The following is a 16,452-nucleotide window of genomic DNA, read 5'->3' on the forward strand; positions in this document are numbered from 1 at the left end:
GAACCTTTTGGAAGAGAGCTGAACTGTTCTCCTGCACACTGCTTGAAATGAGGAATTGCTAAGCTTTACTGGATGAATTAACCTTTACTATTGGTTTGCAGCTGTGGAGCCACAGAAGCCTTGGTGCCACCATCTGCTGTAGTTCTTTATTGCAGCACACCTCAGCTGCCACTGCTCTGCAGCCTTTCTGCTGTGACCTGCTAGTTGGATTTCATTACAGTGGAACCTCGGAAGCCGAACACCTTTGAACTTGAATGTTTTTGCTCCCAAACAATTGAAAACCAGATGTGATTGTTCCGGTTTTCGAACAATTTTTGGAAGCTGAATGTCCAGCGCCTTGGTTTTTGAACTGTTCCGCGAGTCGAATGGACTCCCGGAACGGATTAAATTCGAAAACCAAGGTATGACTGTACAGTATTGCAGTATCTCAAATTCTGCATCTATGGGCCGAATCCCTTAACTGACCATGAGTAAGACCTAAGGACACAAACTTCCTTTGGCATAGATGGACCCTGAGAGACAGTGGAATGAACTAGACTAAAATATATTTTTGTATTGCTCCCTACATTGTTAATCTCTTGTTGATCCACTATTATTTGAATAAATAGCACCGCCTGCACATATTTGTGTGTGTGTGTGTGTGTGTTGAGAGAAGGCTTCTATTCAAACATTCAACTGTCCCAGGTTTCCTGAGTAGGGTCTTGAGTCAGAACCTACATTAAGCCCATCCCAAGGGTTACATATTTCAAAACAAAAACCACAAAATAGACTTCCAGGGGATTTCTTCCATTTACGCTCTTTAAGACAAATGCAAAGAGAACAGAAGTAGGCACATATTTACCATCAGAAGGTGGGGACAATCCACAAAGAATGTTCATTAATGTTGTTTTTCCTGTTCCACTATGTCCAAGTAATGCTGTGATCTGACCCTCATAAATGTCAAAGGATAAACCTAATAAGAAATGAAAAAGGAAGGGGATTAATTAATGGCATTATATAGTATTGCTACAAGCTTCAGGAAGTATTTAGCCACTGCTACATAGAGTACACTATCAATTACTCTTAAGAAAAACCCCACCATTAACAGAACATTTAATATTTAATAAAGCCAAACACACAGTTGTGTACAGATTAAGTTTGTTTTGACTTAAGTTTCCTTATTGAGATATTTACTGATTACAGATGAGTAGTCAGTAAAGAGAAACTCACCCACATACTATACCATTGCTCCCATTGGCCATGTTTGCATTGAGCCTTGGCCTCATGTGCTCCCCTTTCCTCCACTGGCTTGGTCAAGAGCAGTTTGGAAGTAAGAAACCCAGTTTGAATAGGAGTGCACAATCCTAAGATTTGGTGCAGCTTACTTCTCCTTGATCACACCATGCTAAACCATGGTTAAGATGTGATTTCGGTAAAGCAAAATCTTCTGGACTCACCTTGCCAGGCATATGGGAAGAAAAGAAGGAAGTGCGCAAGCCCAAGTCTTGCTGAAACTCATTTCTGCTAGTGCATGTTGTGCTCAACCACGGTTTAGCATGACATGCAAATAGTCACTGTCAGAAAACAACGAACAGGCAACACTTAAAGAACAAGGACTCACACTTGTGGCAGATAGCTGAAAACCTAAGAAGTCTTACTTTTCAGGGCCTCCACAGTTTCTCCCTTTTTAATATATGATTTCTGGACATTATTGATTCTGAAAGAAGAAAAGATAAATTTATTTTCAAAAAGAAACACAGAACTTTGGTAAAAATTTACCAAGCAAGATAAAATCAAAGAATATGCAGGTACCACATATTTATATTAGCTTGAATATTCCTGTTTTGGTTTACAATGCAAGGTGATCTTCATATTCAAAAGTAGTACAATGCTCCTGGGAAACTATGCCATAACCCTTTCCCAGAAAGAAAGTACCACATACTTTTTTCCTGAACATATAATTTGACTATGATTTCTTCCAGACTTTGATCTCTCATAAAACATTTTGAGAAATGAATGCAATGAGGAGGAGTCTGAACCACAGAATACAGTGAAAAAGATGAAATGGAACATTTCTAAACCACAAAAACCACTTTTTGCTATTTGGCTTCCTGTCAAACTAAGGAAAATATGGGTAAATGGCACCCAAGGTTAATTGAATTGAATATGCCTCACTTCTGATTGCAACTAAGCTGGTTCCTACGCAAAGACATAGTACTTTGAGTGCATAGCAAAATGACCTTCCTTGCCTCAATTGCAAACTGACTAGTCAACATGCAACAGAGATTTGTACATGCAGTGACTCCCTTGTTGACTCTTATCAGGAAAGAAATATTAGTATGTGCAACATGCAACATTTGCATCTTAAGTAATACATGGAGCTTCAGATCACTTGCACATGTACTGGTCTACAGTGTATGTTTTGATAGAACCAAAACTGATTAACACTGTCTTTTCTCAATATGGACTTTTTTTCCTTTGCCAATAATCAATGACAGAAGTATCACATCACAGGACAAACCATATTTGCATATGAAAACTATCACATTGCTCCTCTTACTTGAGTGTGCATAATAAAACTGACAAATTAATTATCACTGCATGCATACTTCATGCAGCAGCCATGTTTGCTTGCAATGTTAAGCCAAGAACCCTGGCTTAATAAACCATAATGTACATGCAGAGGATTACTCAACTCTTTCCTCCTCCCTTCATGTGACCTAGGAGTGTGGTTTGCTTATCACTAATGAACCAGAATTTGAAAGCCAACAGCAAGCCTGATTTAAGGCTGCCTACCAAGAATTGCTTGTTAGGGAGAAAAGAACAACACTCCTGCATTCAAATGTCAGGCTGAGCTGATTTGCTTGCAGCAATCGGAAAGTGTGTGCATGCTGCTTGTACACAAAATTATTTATCAAGCCAAGGTTCTTTATCGTTTCATGCAAACGCAGCCAGTTTCTTTCTAAGTGCAAAAACAATTAATAACTGACAATAGGTTCAAGTTAAACTTCAGCATCATCCGTCATACCTAATAGCTTCTCTTCCCTGGAATTCGGAAGATATAGGCTCAACAATCTCATTGAATTCTAAGCTTCCATTAATGCTGCTTTCATACAATTCCTTATAATTTCTTGTTCGCTTTACCCAAAATGAGGGCTTTAGGAAGAAGAAAAAGCTTCGCCGCAATCCATATTCCCCTGAGGGGTAAAAAAAGATGAGAAAGAATCTGTAAACATATGGATTACACAGTATAATTACATGTTTGGACTGTTTTTTGTTTATAGTTTGCTAATTTTTAGACTATATCCCTTATTTTGTAACCCAGGAAATCTTCCAGTACTACAGACTGGCATGTAATTTTTAGCATAAATTACAAATACATCTTTGGTGCCACAGACATACATACACACTATGCGCAAGTTGAAATTCTGCTTTAATTTTATATGGATGTGCTATTTATTTCTGTTTATTCCTTGGCTCCAAATCTAAGGAGGTTTGGGATATAAAAGTTTTGCATTTAAAATGCCCACGATTAACTGCCATTTCTGAATCCTACAGGAGTATTAGAGCAACAGCATAGAATGGTAAAAGGCACATTCAAACTTTCTGACCTCTAAGCTTTTCTGTATTTATCAAAATGCTTAGGCACCCTGTCAACTTCAGTTTATGATGTGTAGATGCATGACTTGTACCACGCTTAGGAATAGTAGACCATGTATGCAAATAATAGGCAAATTTCTTTAATTAACACAGAAGATACTAAAAGTGATTTTGTCAAATAGAGTTCAGCCAGCGGTGATAATAATAATTGTCCATTCAGATCAGGATGGTTTTATTAAGCACAGACAGATATATGGGTGATTTACTATTATTTATTAGTAGACCAGAAACATATATACCAGAATTATGAAATAGAACTAATAGATTGGGTAGTTTGGGGTATATGATTAACAGGTTCCAGTCTGCATTAATCCCAGTGGGGATTGTAAATCACATACATTGTATATGAACTGGCAATTTCGATAGTGCCCAGAGGTCATAACATATCCAGGCATTTTGGTTCTACGACATATCTCCCAAATGATTAGAATGAATTTAAAAAGGTTGAGAATGAAGATTTCTAGTATGGGCACAATTTCAGTAAGGATGATGATACACTTAAAATCAGTATTTCACCACATATAATATGCGTCACAATACTTAATACGTAACCAAACCCTTGAAGTTGTTCAGGTTTTTTTGTATTTTTATTTGATTCTAACATACCTGGAATCACTTGATCGAAATAAATCCCTAGGAGTAGGTAAAGCATACTATCAAGGGTCAATAGCGTATAAGCAATAATTAGTGGATAAGGGCCATGAGTTATATGTGAGAAAATAGCTCCTTCTTCATAATCTTCCAGATGCATCACCTGCAAACACATATAAAAACTGCAGCTACGTGACAGCATTAGTTTACTAAAATAGTAAGGTAAATAATGTAACACTATATAAACCTTGATGATGATCATCAAGTTGCCATCATAAGTAGCGGTGATGGGCCAAGTTCCTCATTTGGGCAATTATGAGCTAAAGTGGAGAACATTCAAGCTATCCCCCCTCCCACCCCAGTCCTCAATTCATTATTAACTGCTGATCCCCTGTGAGTACTCAACCCTCTATATTTCATGGTTGGTAAGGCAGCAAAGACTGTTGAGCAGTGAGATTTTTCTCTCGCCTCCACCTTTAGGGCAGTTGTGGCCACAGCAGCAGGAGGGAAGGTTGAATGCATCTGTCTGTCTCTCCCAACCATTCTCCTCTCCCTCTCTTCCAGATCTTCCCTTTCCTGGATCCCCAGGAAGCAGAATTTCCTCCAACTACAAAATGCCCAAACCAACATCAGGGTTTCAGAGACATGTAATGCTATTGTGGCAGCATTCCAGACACCAGGGAAAGCGGAAGAGAAAAAGAAGTGGGGAGGTAAGTTCACTGTTACCACCATAGCTGGTGGATGGGAGTGGGAAGGTGTTCTTCTAAAGTTTGGATTAATATCTGACCCAGAAGAAAAACTCGGTGGCTTTAAAGCTGACTTCTGCTCATACAACGGGATTCCACTACAGAGCCAGTGTGGTGTAGTGGTTAAGAGCGGTGGACTCGTGATCTGGTGAACTGGGTTCATGTCCCCGCTCCTCCACATGCAGCTGCTGGGTGACCTTGGGCTAGTCACACTTCCCTGAAGTCTCTCAGCCCCACTCACCTCACAGAGTGTTTGTTTTTGGGGAGGAAGGGAAAGGAGAATGTTAGCCGCTTTGAGACTCCTTAGGGTAGTGATAAAGCGGGATATCAAATCCAAACTCCTCTTCTTCTACCTTCCTTTTTCCCACCCTGCATCCTCAAAATCTGCTCCAGAGAGTTGGGGGAGCCTCTAGAGAAAAATTTTTGAGGTGCACGGGAGACTGCAGAGGCAGAGACCGTAAGGTGATCTCCTGCTATGCTAGCAAAAGTCTGCTTGTGATACACTGAAAACTACACATTCATGACAGGAAGCTGCAAAATTTAACATAAAAAGTCTGCAACACACAGTGTTCTTTGAACTTCTGACAAATGTGTTACTTATTACAGTTGATTTTTCTCATCGGTTAAAATGTCTACTTAATAACGGATTAGAAAACAACAAGAAACACATATATAAAAAGTTCAACGCAAGTTCTAGGTCTGTTACATACTTGATACCAAGATGAAAGATTTAAAGTATTATCACATCTCATATTAGAACCACAGTGATGGGTGCATGCCACAGTAACAAACAAATACTTTACTAACCTGTACAACACCAATTAAAAAGGGGCACTCACACAGTGGGCTTAGTGACCACACAAAAGACTTTGGAAAATCTTCCAACAGGGCAATGCTCAGGCCCACAGCACCAAAAGCCACAGTTGTGAAAAACTGAGCTGAACCAGCATAGTTCACTTTTTTGAAAAGAGAGGTTAGCAAAAATGCAAAGGAAATCTAAACAGAAATAGAAAGCGTATTTTCAGTGCACAATAGGACTTGATTAAAATTGCTAGAATCTCAATTTTTATATGAAAATCATAATTATTGTATCACTTAGTATTTGCTAAAGACAATATAATATGCTAATGAACGACATCAGCTGGCTAACAGGCTGAGGATTTTCTTCCTAAGAGTACTATCTCCTTTGGCAAACTGCAACATCAAAATTTCCCAAATTGGTTATGAAATCAGAATGGGAAATCTAAGGTAGCAAGGAGCGCATTAACAAAATATAATGTGATTTTTAAGGAATCATTCTTTTGCAATAAAACAGGTCACCTTTTCAAAAATGATCAGTTCCAATTCAGATTCAAGGTTCAGAAAGACAGTGAATGGCCAAGATGCAATTCAAATCAGAGTGCAGCTCTTACATTTAATGAGGTTTTCGAAGTTAAGCAATTATGTATTTTGCTTTGATCCCATGAAAGGACGTGCTGCGGAAGCTGCTGCTCATGGAAGTGGGATGGGAGGAAACTTTCCCAATTCTCCCTTCCCACGACAGCCTTCTGAGTCACCTGCCATGCCCTTCTATGAATGAGATGTCCCATGAGCAGAACTCAACATTTATATCCCATTTTCTGGCCAAGATTGGTTCCCAAAGAAGTTTAAAATTAAAATCCGTATAAACAATATGTTATTATTTCCCGGGGGGGGGGGTATTGTTCTCAACCCAATCAGCATATTCTCAAGGGGCAGAAGGAATCGCAGATAGATTCAGGGACTGGTTGATGGTAAAGATGCCAGCCCACAGGAGCAGTCTTTCCACTAAACTTCATCCAATTGTACGGACTATACACATTATAGTAGAGGCCTGATTGTACAATATGCACCCTATATAAACCTTTCATGTAAATAATGGGCAGATTGTGCAGAACAGAGAGCAAGATCAGAATTTGACTTTAAAGGCCCTTGAATATACAGTCCATTTACATATGCTATATTCATAAATTCGGAATAAGTGCAAAATCAGTACCCACAGGTCACCTTCTCTTCTTGCTATAAATAGATGTTTCCATACATTAAATGTTAGGAGCCAGAAGACTTTGGGCCAAACTAAACATAGGTACGCTTGAGAAATCTGAACTTTACAAATTCCAATATGAATTGACCTAATCCAAAACTCCTGGACTAATGTGTGGAACAGACCATTGCTATTTTAATCACTTCTCTGAATGTTGCAACACAGCGCTTATCCCAAAAAAGTTTTAACATTTTGAGATAAAATACATTCAATAACACTTATTTATATGCAAATTGTGCAAACTTTTTAAAAAGAAAGTAAATTAGTACAGAAATGGGACAGAATGGGCATATAAGTGAATACATGCAAAAGACACATGGACTGAAATAGGAATGGACAAATTGGTCTAAATAACCGAGATGGGGCAATCATAAGGGTCTTAGGCACATTCACATGTCATGGTGGGAAAGAGGACTACATGAAAAGAAATACAGTCTGTTCTCCCCAACTCCCAACAGCACCACATTCCATTGCTTCAAGCAATTCTACTCAGCTCAATTCTTCTACCCAATTGTCCCAGTATCAAAGATGAGCTGGAAGAAGACTGCTTAATGAAACAAAGCACAGTGAAGGTGATGGCAAGTTTCACTCATCTCCCTGCACTTGGCATCTGAACAAAAATGGCAGACAGGTAGATGGGTGGCAACCCTGTCACATGCAGCTTGGTCCCGAGAAACACAGATAAATCAGAAACAACATGCTTTATGTAGGGCCACCCTTGTGCAGAATGCTGTAGATAGACTGGCGATGGGAACAGACTACTGCCCACACACGACACCAATGTTAATAGTCCTGTCCTGACTTCCCATCTGCTTCCCATCTACTTGCACTGGCGTGCTTTTGAACTGCTAGGTTGGCAGGAGCTGGGACTGAGCAACAGGAGCTCATCCCGCTGCACGGATTCGAACCACCAACCTTCCGATCGGCAAGCCCAAGAGGCTCAGTGGTTTAGACCACAGCGCCATGACTGTGCTGGCATAACATGCTACAGGAGGAGTGGAATCCTGTTCTGACTAAAATGTTAATCCTGATTGTGGCGTAACATTAGAACAAAAGAGGTTGCATTAGTTCAGAGATTCCTGCTGCAGTAAATGGACACTTCAACGTTACTGCCTTCTGCACTACACGAGGAGAGGAATTCAACAAATTTTGCAGGCAATCATGACACACCACCAGCAGTATATAAGACTCAGACAGGGACAACACAGTTCAGACAACTAGGTAAGTGACACTACTCTGTGCATGTGTCTAGAGAACTTAAATCACAGAACAACTCTGGAAACTATGATAAAAAACCTCTTTGTTATTAGCCCTGTATGTTTACTGTTTGTGCAAAGTTAAAAAGGTTGTGATCATGTGTATCTTTTCAGAATTCTTGCAAGTACCCTGTCTCTCAGGATCCCAGATAATACAGAATAACTTCCATTGCTACCATTGGGCACCACACACAGTTAAATGGAAGCCCAGAGGGTGGGGGGAAAGGCAGGAATCCATGCCTGAAACCTTACTTCTCTAGACCTCCCCCATTTTTGTCCAATCCTCACCTGCTGCTACAATATGGACAGTATAAACTCCCAATAATCTTTCCTCCTTCAACAGCAACCAATATTGTCTCCAACTCAGGGTACATACACGCTCTGTGGGAAGAGGGGATGTTTGCCATGAAGGTGGGACCTCAACGCATACCAGCAGAGGCAATGAGAAGCACAGCTACCTTTGAGACTGAGAAGTGGAGCACTCAACTCCAACGATGCCTAGTATAGGCCCTCTTCCTTGCCAGGTCAGATGGAGCAAAGAAGGCAGAACACAGCACTAAAGGCAGAAATAGACAGGATGGAATAAAGGGGGCTGAGCAAGAGTGACAAACCATTGGCTCTATGGGTCCCACAAGGTCCACACATCACCTTTTTCAATTGGCTGTCACATTGCTTTGCCTCAGGTAAGCCGTCTTCCAGTCCTTTTAGAGAGAGACTGTACCCACGTGAGACCCCATGCATACTAAACTTGCGCTGGGTTCTTTAAGAATTCCCTTAGTCCTGGTTTATATAGTTGGGTCCTGCTCTCTCCCGCTACATACTGCATAGCTCATTTCTGCTGCGTTAAAAAGCAGGTCCTAGAAATGGCCTCCAGGAGCAGCCTGTTGAGGTCCTTGCTCTTCCTTATGTGTTATGTTCCTGTCCTTTCCAAATAGCTTGCTCATCCCAAAATCTGTATTTTTGGGGGAGCATTGTTGTCCAATTCAGCTTAAACCTTCTTGGGAATCCATGGGTCATCCATGCAGGCATTGCGTTGGTGCTGTGATCGGAGTAGCCGGTCCTTCCTTGAATGACTTTGTGTGCTTGTCTGTCAAAAGATGCTTGTTTGCAGACTGCCTGTGTAGCACTATTAGGGGGATTTATAACCCTTCTCAATAAGAAGCGATCCCTGAAGGGTTTCACTGTACATATCAGCTATTATGCTCCTGCTCACTAAACCATAGTGGTCTATACTGGGAACAGTGTTGTGGTGACTTTGGGGCTGCTGGGTTATATTTTATATGTGTTCTAGACAGGGTGACATGATGGGCTCCTTCTGCCATCACTCTTGTTGACCAGATCCTTCCATGGATGGCTAATATGGGGAAGCTATCAGCATTCAGTGTTGCAATTGGTGGGGTGGCAGAATTGCCACGGAGGCTGTAGTTGTGTCTGTTAGACCTGCTACATTTTATCTGGGTAGAAGTAACATTATTCTGGTGGAAATCCATAGCATCTTCCCTTAATGCCCCTGGGATTATCCCTAAACTAGTGAGTACCTGTGAAACACCATCATAGGATACCTGTATGTCAACAGGAAGGACAATCCTAAAACACGTAGCTTCAGCATATTGGCAATGAGCAAGCACACATACATACACACTTACGGAGGATAATCCATATAGGAAAAAAAGAAGAAATATCACAAAGCTGCTACTTTGGGGAAAGAGCGAAGAAAATGTTGCAATAACCGACATGAGAAGGGACATGACAAGAATCAGACTGGTGTAGAGCAAGACCCAAGAAAGCCTAGAAAAAGGGAAAACACAATGAAGGCTCATGAATTCAAAGTTATCTATACGAATTACTAAGTTGAAGCTAAATATTAGTCAATACTATTAAAAAGTGATAACTCTCAAATGGACCCTTGCCTGAAATTAATGAATCGCAGTAAGCATGACAAGATGAATTATTTCACATTCATCTAAAATATTTGCAATGTACATAGTAAGCCACAAACCAAGAAAAGTAATTTTTTGACGGGTAGGTTGCACATGGGAAGAAAATAACTAGTTAATGTTAGGCTTAGAGCTTATGTGGACATTTCCACTGAAATAAACAAGTGGTACATGTATTGTCTGCTGCCAGTGAAAGGCTTCTCTGGGAAGGAATCATTTGGATATCACTGGGGTACAAGCGATACATATGACTTGAGGACAAAATGATGGAGGTCCTCCCATCTTGTGAGGTCTGCCGGAGATTAAGAGTTGGCAGGGCCAAAAGTGAAGAGTAAGCAGGACTTGTCCCTGCAGACCTCACAAGCTGGGAGGAGGTCCATCATTTTGCCAGCTTTGAATTGGCTCAGAAAAGTGATCCAAGGGTTTTGGAAGGGCTTAGATAGGGCCAACTCACCCGTGAGGCAAAGTGAGGTGACTGCCTCGGGTGGCAGAATCCACAAGGGCAGCAGATCTGGCCTCCAAGGAATGCATTGCCCATTGCTACTGCTGCTGCCATGGTGGCAGTGATGGCTTCAATGTGCTCCTTAGAGGCTGAATCTGTTGTCTCCTCGGCAGCCCCTCCCATGCTGCTTCCACAGCAGCTTCTTGGCGATTCAAAGTTGGCCCCTTTGACTCCCAATTTAACCACTGAGAAAGATTGATTTTATTCCCCTCCCCCTTGTTCCTGAAGTAGATTTCCATTCCTCTCTTCTCCTCTGGTGAGGGAGAGCCATTTTGTGGTTCACCTCAGGTGCTAAAATGTCTTGGGCCAGCCCTGGATCACTTCCAATTTAATCCAAGGTGATCTTGGGAGTGCTCACCCATATATTCTAGTTGCATGTAGTTCTATTTCCATTCCTAATATACCATGCACTTCACACAATGATGTTACCTGGCAAAATGGATATTGTCTATTTTAATAAATCACTCAAGCTTTTCATGGCAGCAGAGAATGAATAAAACAGCTGGTATAATTGACATTCTATCTAACTTGTCTCAAAACCTTGCGCAAAAAGATTGTTGAAATTTTGACAAGAAGTAAACGCACAATGTTGGTGAATGACACCCCTGAGAGTGGTGTTCATTCCACAAGTGTTTTATTACAGCAGCAATATTTTATAATAGGTATTTTTTAATCATGTGGTAATCTCAAACAAATAAACTGCAGAAAGAGGGGTTTTCATAAACTTGGCTACAAGAAAGAATGAATGGGAATGAAATAAAATTGAACAGAAAATTAGAGAAGAGAAATGAAATTGATTTGGCTATGGAGAAGAGAAATAAACTAGAGGAAATAAATGGAGACAAACTGAAATGGAGAGTAGGGATGAAATGAAGGCTTAAAAGTGTGCAGTTGAATGACAGATAATATAGAGAAGATCACCAACAGTAACAGCACAGAAAATACCTGTAGATTGAAGAATGAGCGTCTGCATATCTGCTCAGAAGCAAGACACAGTCTCAATAGTTTACGCATGATATCTGGAAAAATACTTTGGGCCCTACACTCTTATTAATATCTGTGTAAGTAGCCTACACATGTAAATTCTATAATGGGAATTGTAATGCAAAAATATGCTGTGTTGCAACAACAAATATTAACTGAAAGGAGGTGTTTGACCTTTTGGAGCTCAAAGCTGACCTCTGTCTTCTACTCATTGGACATATTGACTTTTCCCATTTAGATCTGCATTCTTTTCACAAGAATAGCCAAGCAAATGTTCCACGCAGCTTGTAAGACAGGCATGAGGGCAACAGCATCCCCACCCCATTGTCCCTTAACATCTGATTACTTAGGGAGAGACAGAAACAGTTTTTATTTTATGTGTGGCTGTATGAGCTCTTCTGGGTGCATGACAGAGACAGAGAGGCGGCTTTGTGTGTTGCCATTTCTCAGGCTTTGGCATTGTGTTCCCATATCTAAAATGGGGAAATCATTTCCCCAAAGTCTTCTATATGCCTATTTCCTTGATCATATAATGCATATCACATGCAGCTTGGCTCACTGTCTTAAGGTTAAAGTTAGCACACAAATGGGACCACTTAAATTAACCAAAGATGTTCACATAGAGAAACTGTCACAAGAACACCATGATGTTAGCTTTGATCCTAAAACAAAAAAAAATTCATAGAAGAAAACAACACTGTGCCTTCCTTACTCCTGTAACCTTTCCAGAGGGGTTGGTGGGGGCTGTAGGGTGTTAAAGTTATAAGTTTAAAAGCACATAACATGCTGCGTTTGAATGCGCTACATTGAAAATGCTGCAAAAGCAACAGAAAAGGCTGGCATTTTTCCAGTTCAGTAAGATAAGCTACCTGATGACTCATTACCAGAAATTCACAGCAGGAAGCTGAAACTTCAGCCTGTATGTGAGTTTGTTGGTGTTTGATAGCAGCAGTATCATCATCAGAAGAGTTGCAGAGAAGCTATGCAAAGATGAGTAAATTCAGGTTCTCTCTCTGGGACCAGAGAGGGGAAAGTATAAAGGACTGAACCCCATTGTTTGTTTGTAATGTGTTACTTTGTTATTTCGTAACATTTATCTTATTGCAACTAGTATTTAAGACTGTTCCACAGGAAAGCTTTAAACTCATAATTGTGGTGGAGAAAATTCAACTCTATGCAAGATCCAGATCAGAGATTCTGCTGAACAACTGCAACGTTGGGGGGTGTCCTCCTGAACAATGTTGATGGAGGGTTGATGGAGGGTTTCTAATTTTTAGTGATTTTCCTTTCCCTCAACAGGTACAACATGTTCTGGAGCACTGCAGCATTCTGGAGAGACCTCTGGTCCTCTGGAGAGGCTTGCTTGCTTGCTTGCATGCATACATACACACACACACACACACACACACACACACACTTGCGAATCACTTCACATAAAACATCCCAAAGTGATTTAACAATAAAAATACAAGTGCAGAGTACAGCCACAGAGACAAGATGATCTTTCAGGTATCCTGGTCCCAAGCTGTTATAACAGGGCTTTGTAAACCAGTACCAAGTCTCAGATGGCTGTAGCAGAGGAGGAAGGCACAGGAAACTTTCCTTTTATGAACTTTCTTAAATTGGCTTAACTTATTATGTGCTGCTTCTTCCTGGAGTAGCATAATGCAGTGATATGAGATAAATAAATGGAATAAAAGTTGCATTAACATCAAAGAACTAAGAAATATGCATACCAAAAAGCTGTGTCTTGAAGTCCCATTACCATTAAAAATTCCTTCAGTTTCTTCTCTTTTTCTGTCATAATATGAATAGTCAAAAAATAGCCAAAAGGAGAAAAGGCAATAACTAAGTAAATTAAGATTACTGCACGAAAGAAATTATCTATTTCCACAACAGCAGACTTTCCCATCTTGACAGCTTTTGCTGATTCCAGTTCTTCCAAAACTGATTTATTAGTCTTCAACTAAGAAAAATGAAATGTTAAAATCAGATTTCAAATTACTGTAGCAGCTATTTCAACAGGCATTTTATATTTCCAAAAGAAACTGTAAATCTGCAAATACCAATCTCATTGCTTTAACTAGTTTTTATACCAAATTTAACTTACTGCCATGAAACTCAAAAGGGATCCTTCACAACAGCATCTTGGTTACAAGGTATAGTGAGTGCCCAGAGTTTGCCATGTTCTGCTTTCACCAAGTTCACATTTTTCAAAAGTGGGTATGGCAATCTTTATAAATTACAGTTTATTCTGTCTCTCACAGCTACAATAAACCTACCATTAAAATTATGCACTGGTCATTTCTTCATCAGAGGGCAAATGGGCAAATTTAGCAGGGGATCAAATACTTTCCCCCCTACTGTACATCCAGGATACCAGTTCAATATGTCAAAATCCCTTTTTTAAAAATCAGTACCAAATTATTTTACTATATGAAAGAGTGGCCACATAAATTCTGCAGCATTAATTATTACCCAGATATTCATGAACTGGAAATCTTCATTTCTCAGAGTTCTAGAATATCAGTGTGGCAGGATGCAATTGCTGGATCTAGTAGCCCAGTGTAGTGAAGCAGTCTTTTAGGTCTGGCAGCACCTATACTTCCAAATTCCCTTCCAAGTGGCATTAGGCAGGCACTTTCACTTCATATAAATGCCGGCTGAAAACTGTTATTTCAGCAAGGCTACTTAGACATATAATTTAAGTATCTATATTTGTTTTTAAAAGTTTTACTGATTATTATTTTATGTATACAGTGGTACCTCAGCTTTCGAACATCTCCATTGACAAACATTTCGGTTTTCAAATGTCATTAACCCAGAAGTAAATGCTTTGGTTTTTGAACTCACCTTGGAAGTTGAACATGCCATGCGGCTTCCGTATTGAGGCTTCCGTAATGAGTTTTTGGTTTTTGAACGTTTCGGATCTCGAACTGTCTTCCAAAACCGATTACGTCTGAAAACCGAGGTACCACGGTACTTGACAACTTTGTGAATTTTAACAGAGTTTTCTTGATAAATGTATGTGCCGTGCTTAAATAGTGGTTTATGAAATTTCATAAATAAAATTTTAGTGGTGACTCTCACAAACTTTTTCTCACTTGGTTCGTGAGGGAAAAAATACAAAGTAGTGTTTGCTGGATACATATTGGTAATTGCTACAGTGTCTATGAAAGGATACATATGGGTGTCAAATACAAATTCATGTGAGTAGAACTCCACTCAGAGGGTACTCCCACTGGCAGAAGAAGAGGGGTGAGGCAATTTTGAATAATTATCCCCTGCCTATAAAACCCCCATGTCCCACCCTCAATTCTGCTCCGAAGGCTTCCACAATTCTCTAAAACAACATGCAAGGTGAGCTGCATAGGAAAGCAGGTAATCAGAAAAAAACTGCCTCCTCCCACCATTTCGTCCTTGAATAGAATGAATACTTCCATTTGCAGAAAGGTAACTCAAGATTCAAATCATGGCTTTTAACACATATATTTATACTCAGGGATCCATAACTGGCCATAGTTCCTTAGGGGTATATATACAGTATTCATTTGCATAAATGTATATGGTAACACTCAGAATAAATTATATGCCATTAACGGTTGACACAGATATCCTGATGGAAATCACTGCCTAAACTTAACGTTCAGTGACGAACGGAACAGTTACTATCATGCATTAGGCTTAGGGGAAAGCACCTCATTGCATTTGTTCACACATCACATTAAGTCAAACAAAAACAAACAAACAAACCTCTCAGAAAGGAGATTAGAGCTGCTTTGCTCTTCCCTAATTGTTTTGTACTGTGCTGCTGACTTAGCATGTCATCCAAACCTGCATTTGTGGTTTCGCTTTCCCAGACAAGCCGTGAGCTGTAAACCGCAGAAGCAGCCTTGATTGCAGTTCATGGTTTGTCTGGGGAGAGCTAAATCATGAAAGCAGCTATGATCGTTAATCCAGGAGCCCACACAATTGCTGATTTGGCCTAACATGATGTGCGAAGCACACCATTATATAAAATATCCTGAAATACAAGGGGGGGGGGACACACCCATAACACCTTTTGATATGTCAGCTATTACAAAATAATGGTGATTCAGAGCTGCTCACATTCCGATTATTTATATTTACCTCTATAATTGCTGCATCAATGTAGATCTGTATGCCTGCAAATCCATAATGCCAGTATGTTTCAGCTTCACATATTTTGGAAGGGGTTGAACAACTGGCTATGGAAAAAAATCAAAGCATAAGAAGGAAACTCTAAACTCTGTTAATTATTCAAAAGCATCAAAACTGGGTTGACATTAGGTTTCTGCACTATACATACAGATTCTAAAAACTTATGAATTTACTCATCTCCACCATTCTAGATACCATACCAGCATGGATAGATTGCCCTACAATTCATGCAGAGGATCAAGATACTGATGCTCAGAAATTAATAAAATAGCCATGCAGAGCTATACACAATCGGCAAAACAAGTAGTAGCAGATAGTCTTGCTATTGCAAGCCACTCCTACGACTGAAATTGTAACACAATAAGGAGCTCTCTATTTAATGAGTAATGCCAATTGTGCAAGTATCTTGAAAATCTGGGACCTTGCAAACAGGACCTAAAATAAGCATGTGGAAAGGATTCCTAAATATCTATTTCTATTAAAACAGTTTTCTCCTATTATTATTGTTGACTGTTTTTTCGAATCTCCATTTTCAAGACAAGGTCAAACATCT

General features: G+C 39.9%; 1 protein-coding gene across 9 annotated transcripts in view; it reads right to left on the reverse strand.

Moving 5' to 3' along the window:
- Positions 1-16,452, reverse strand: part of LOC308470838 (cholesterol transporter ABCA5-like) — a 59,913-nt gene that overhangs the window by 37,329 nt on the left and 6,132 nt on the right. For all 9 annotated transcript variants that reach the window (XM_080994356.1, XM_080994355.1, XM_080994354.1 and 6 more), the window contains 8 exons: positions 15,849-15,946; positions 13,454-13,683; positions 9,941-10,082; positions 5,784-5,972; positions 4,246-4,393; positions 3,008-3,176; positions 1,638-1,696; positions 842-952 (listed from right to left, as the gene is read on the reverse strand). In XM_080994356.1, the coding sequence (XP_080850482.1) occupies positions 842-952; positions 1,638-1,696; positions 3,008-3,176; positions 4,246-4,393; positions 5,784-5,972; positions 9,941-10,082; positions 13,454-13,683; positions 15,849-15,946 (1,146 nt within the window). The remainder of the gene's footprint in view (positions 1-841; positions 953-1,637; positions 1,697-3,007; positions 3,177-4,245; positions 4,394-5,783; positions 5,973-9,940; positions 10,083-13,453; positions 13,684-15,848; positions 15,947-16,452) is intronic.

Source organism: Podarcis pityusensis (assembly GCF_964106645.2).
Source record: "Podarcis pityusensis genome assembly, chromosome: 2".
Classification (NCBI taxonomy): domain Eukaryota; kingdom Metazoa; phylum Chordata; class Lepidosauria; order Squamata; family Lacertidae; genus Podarcis; species Podarcis pityusensis.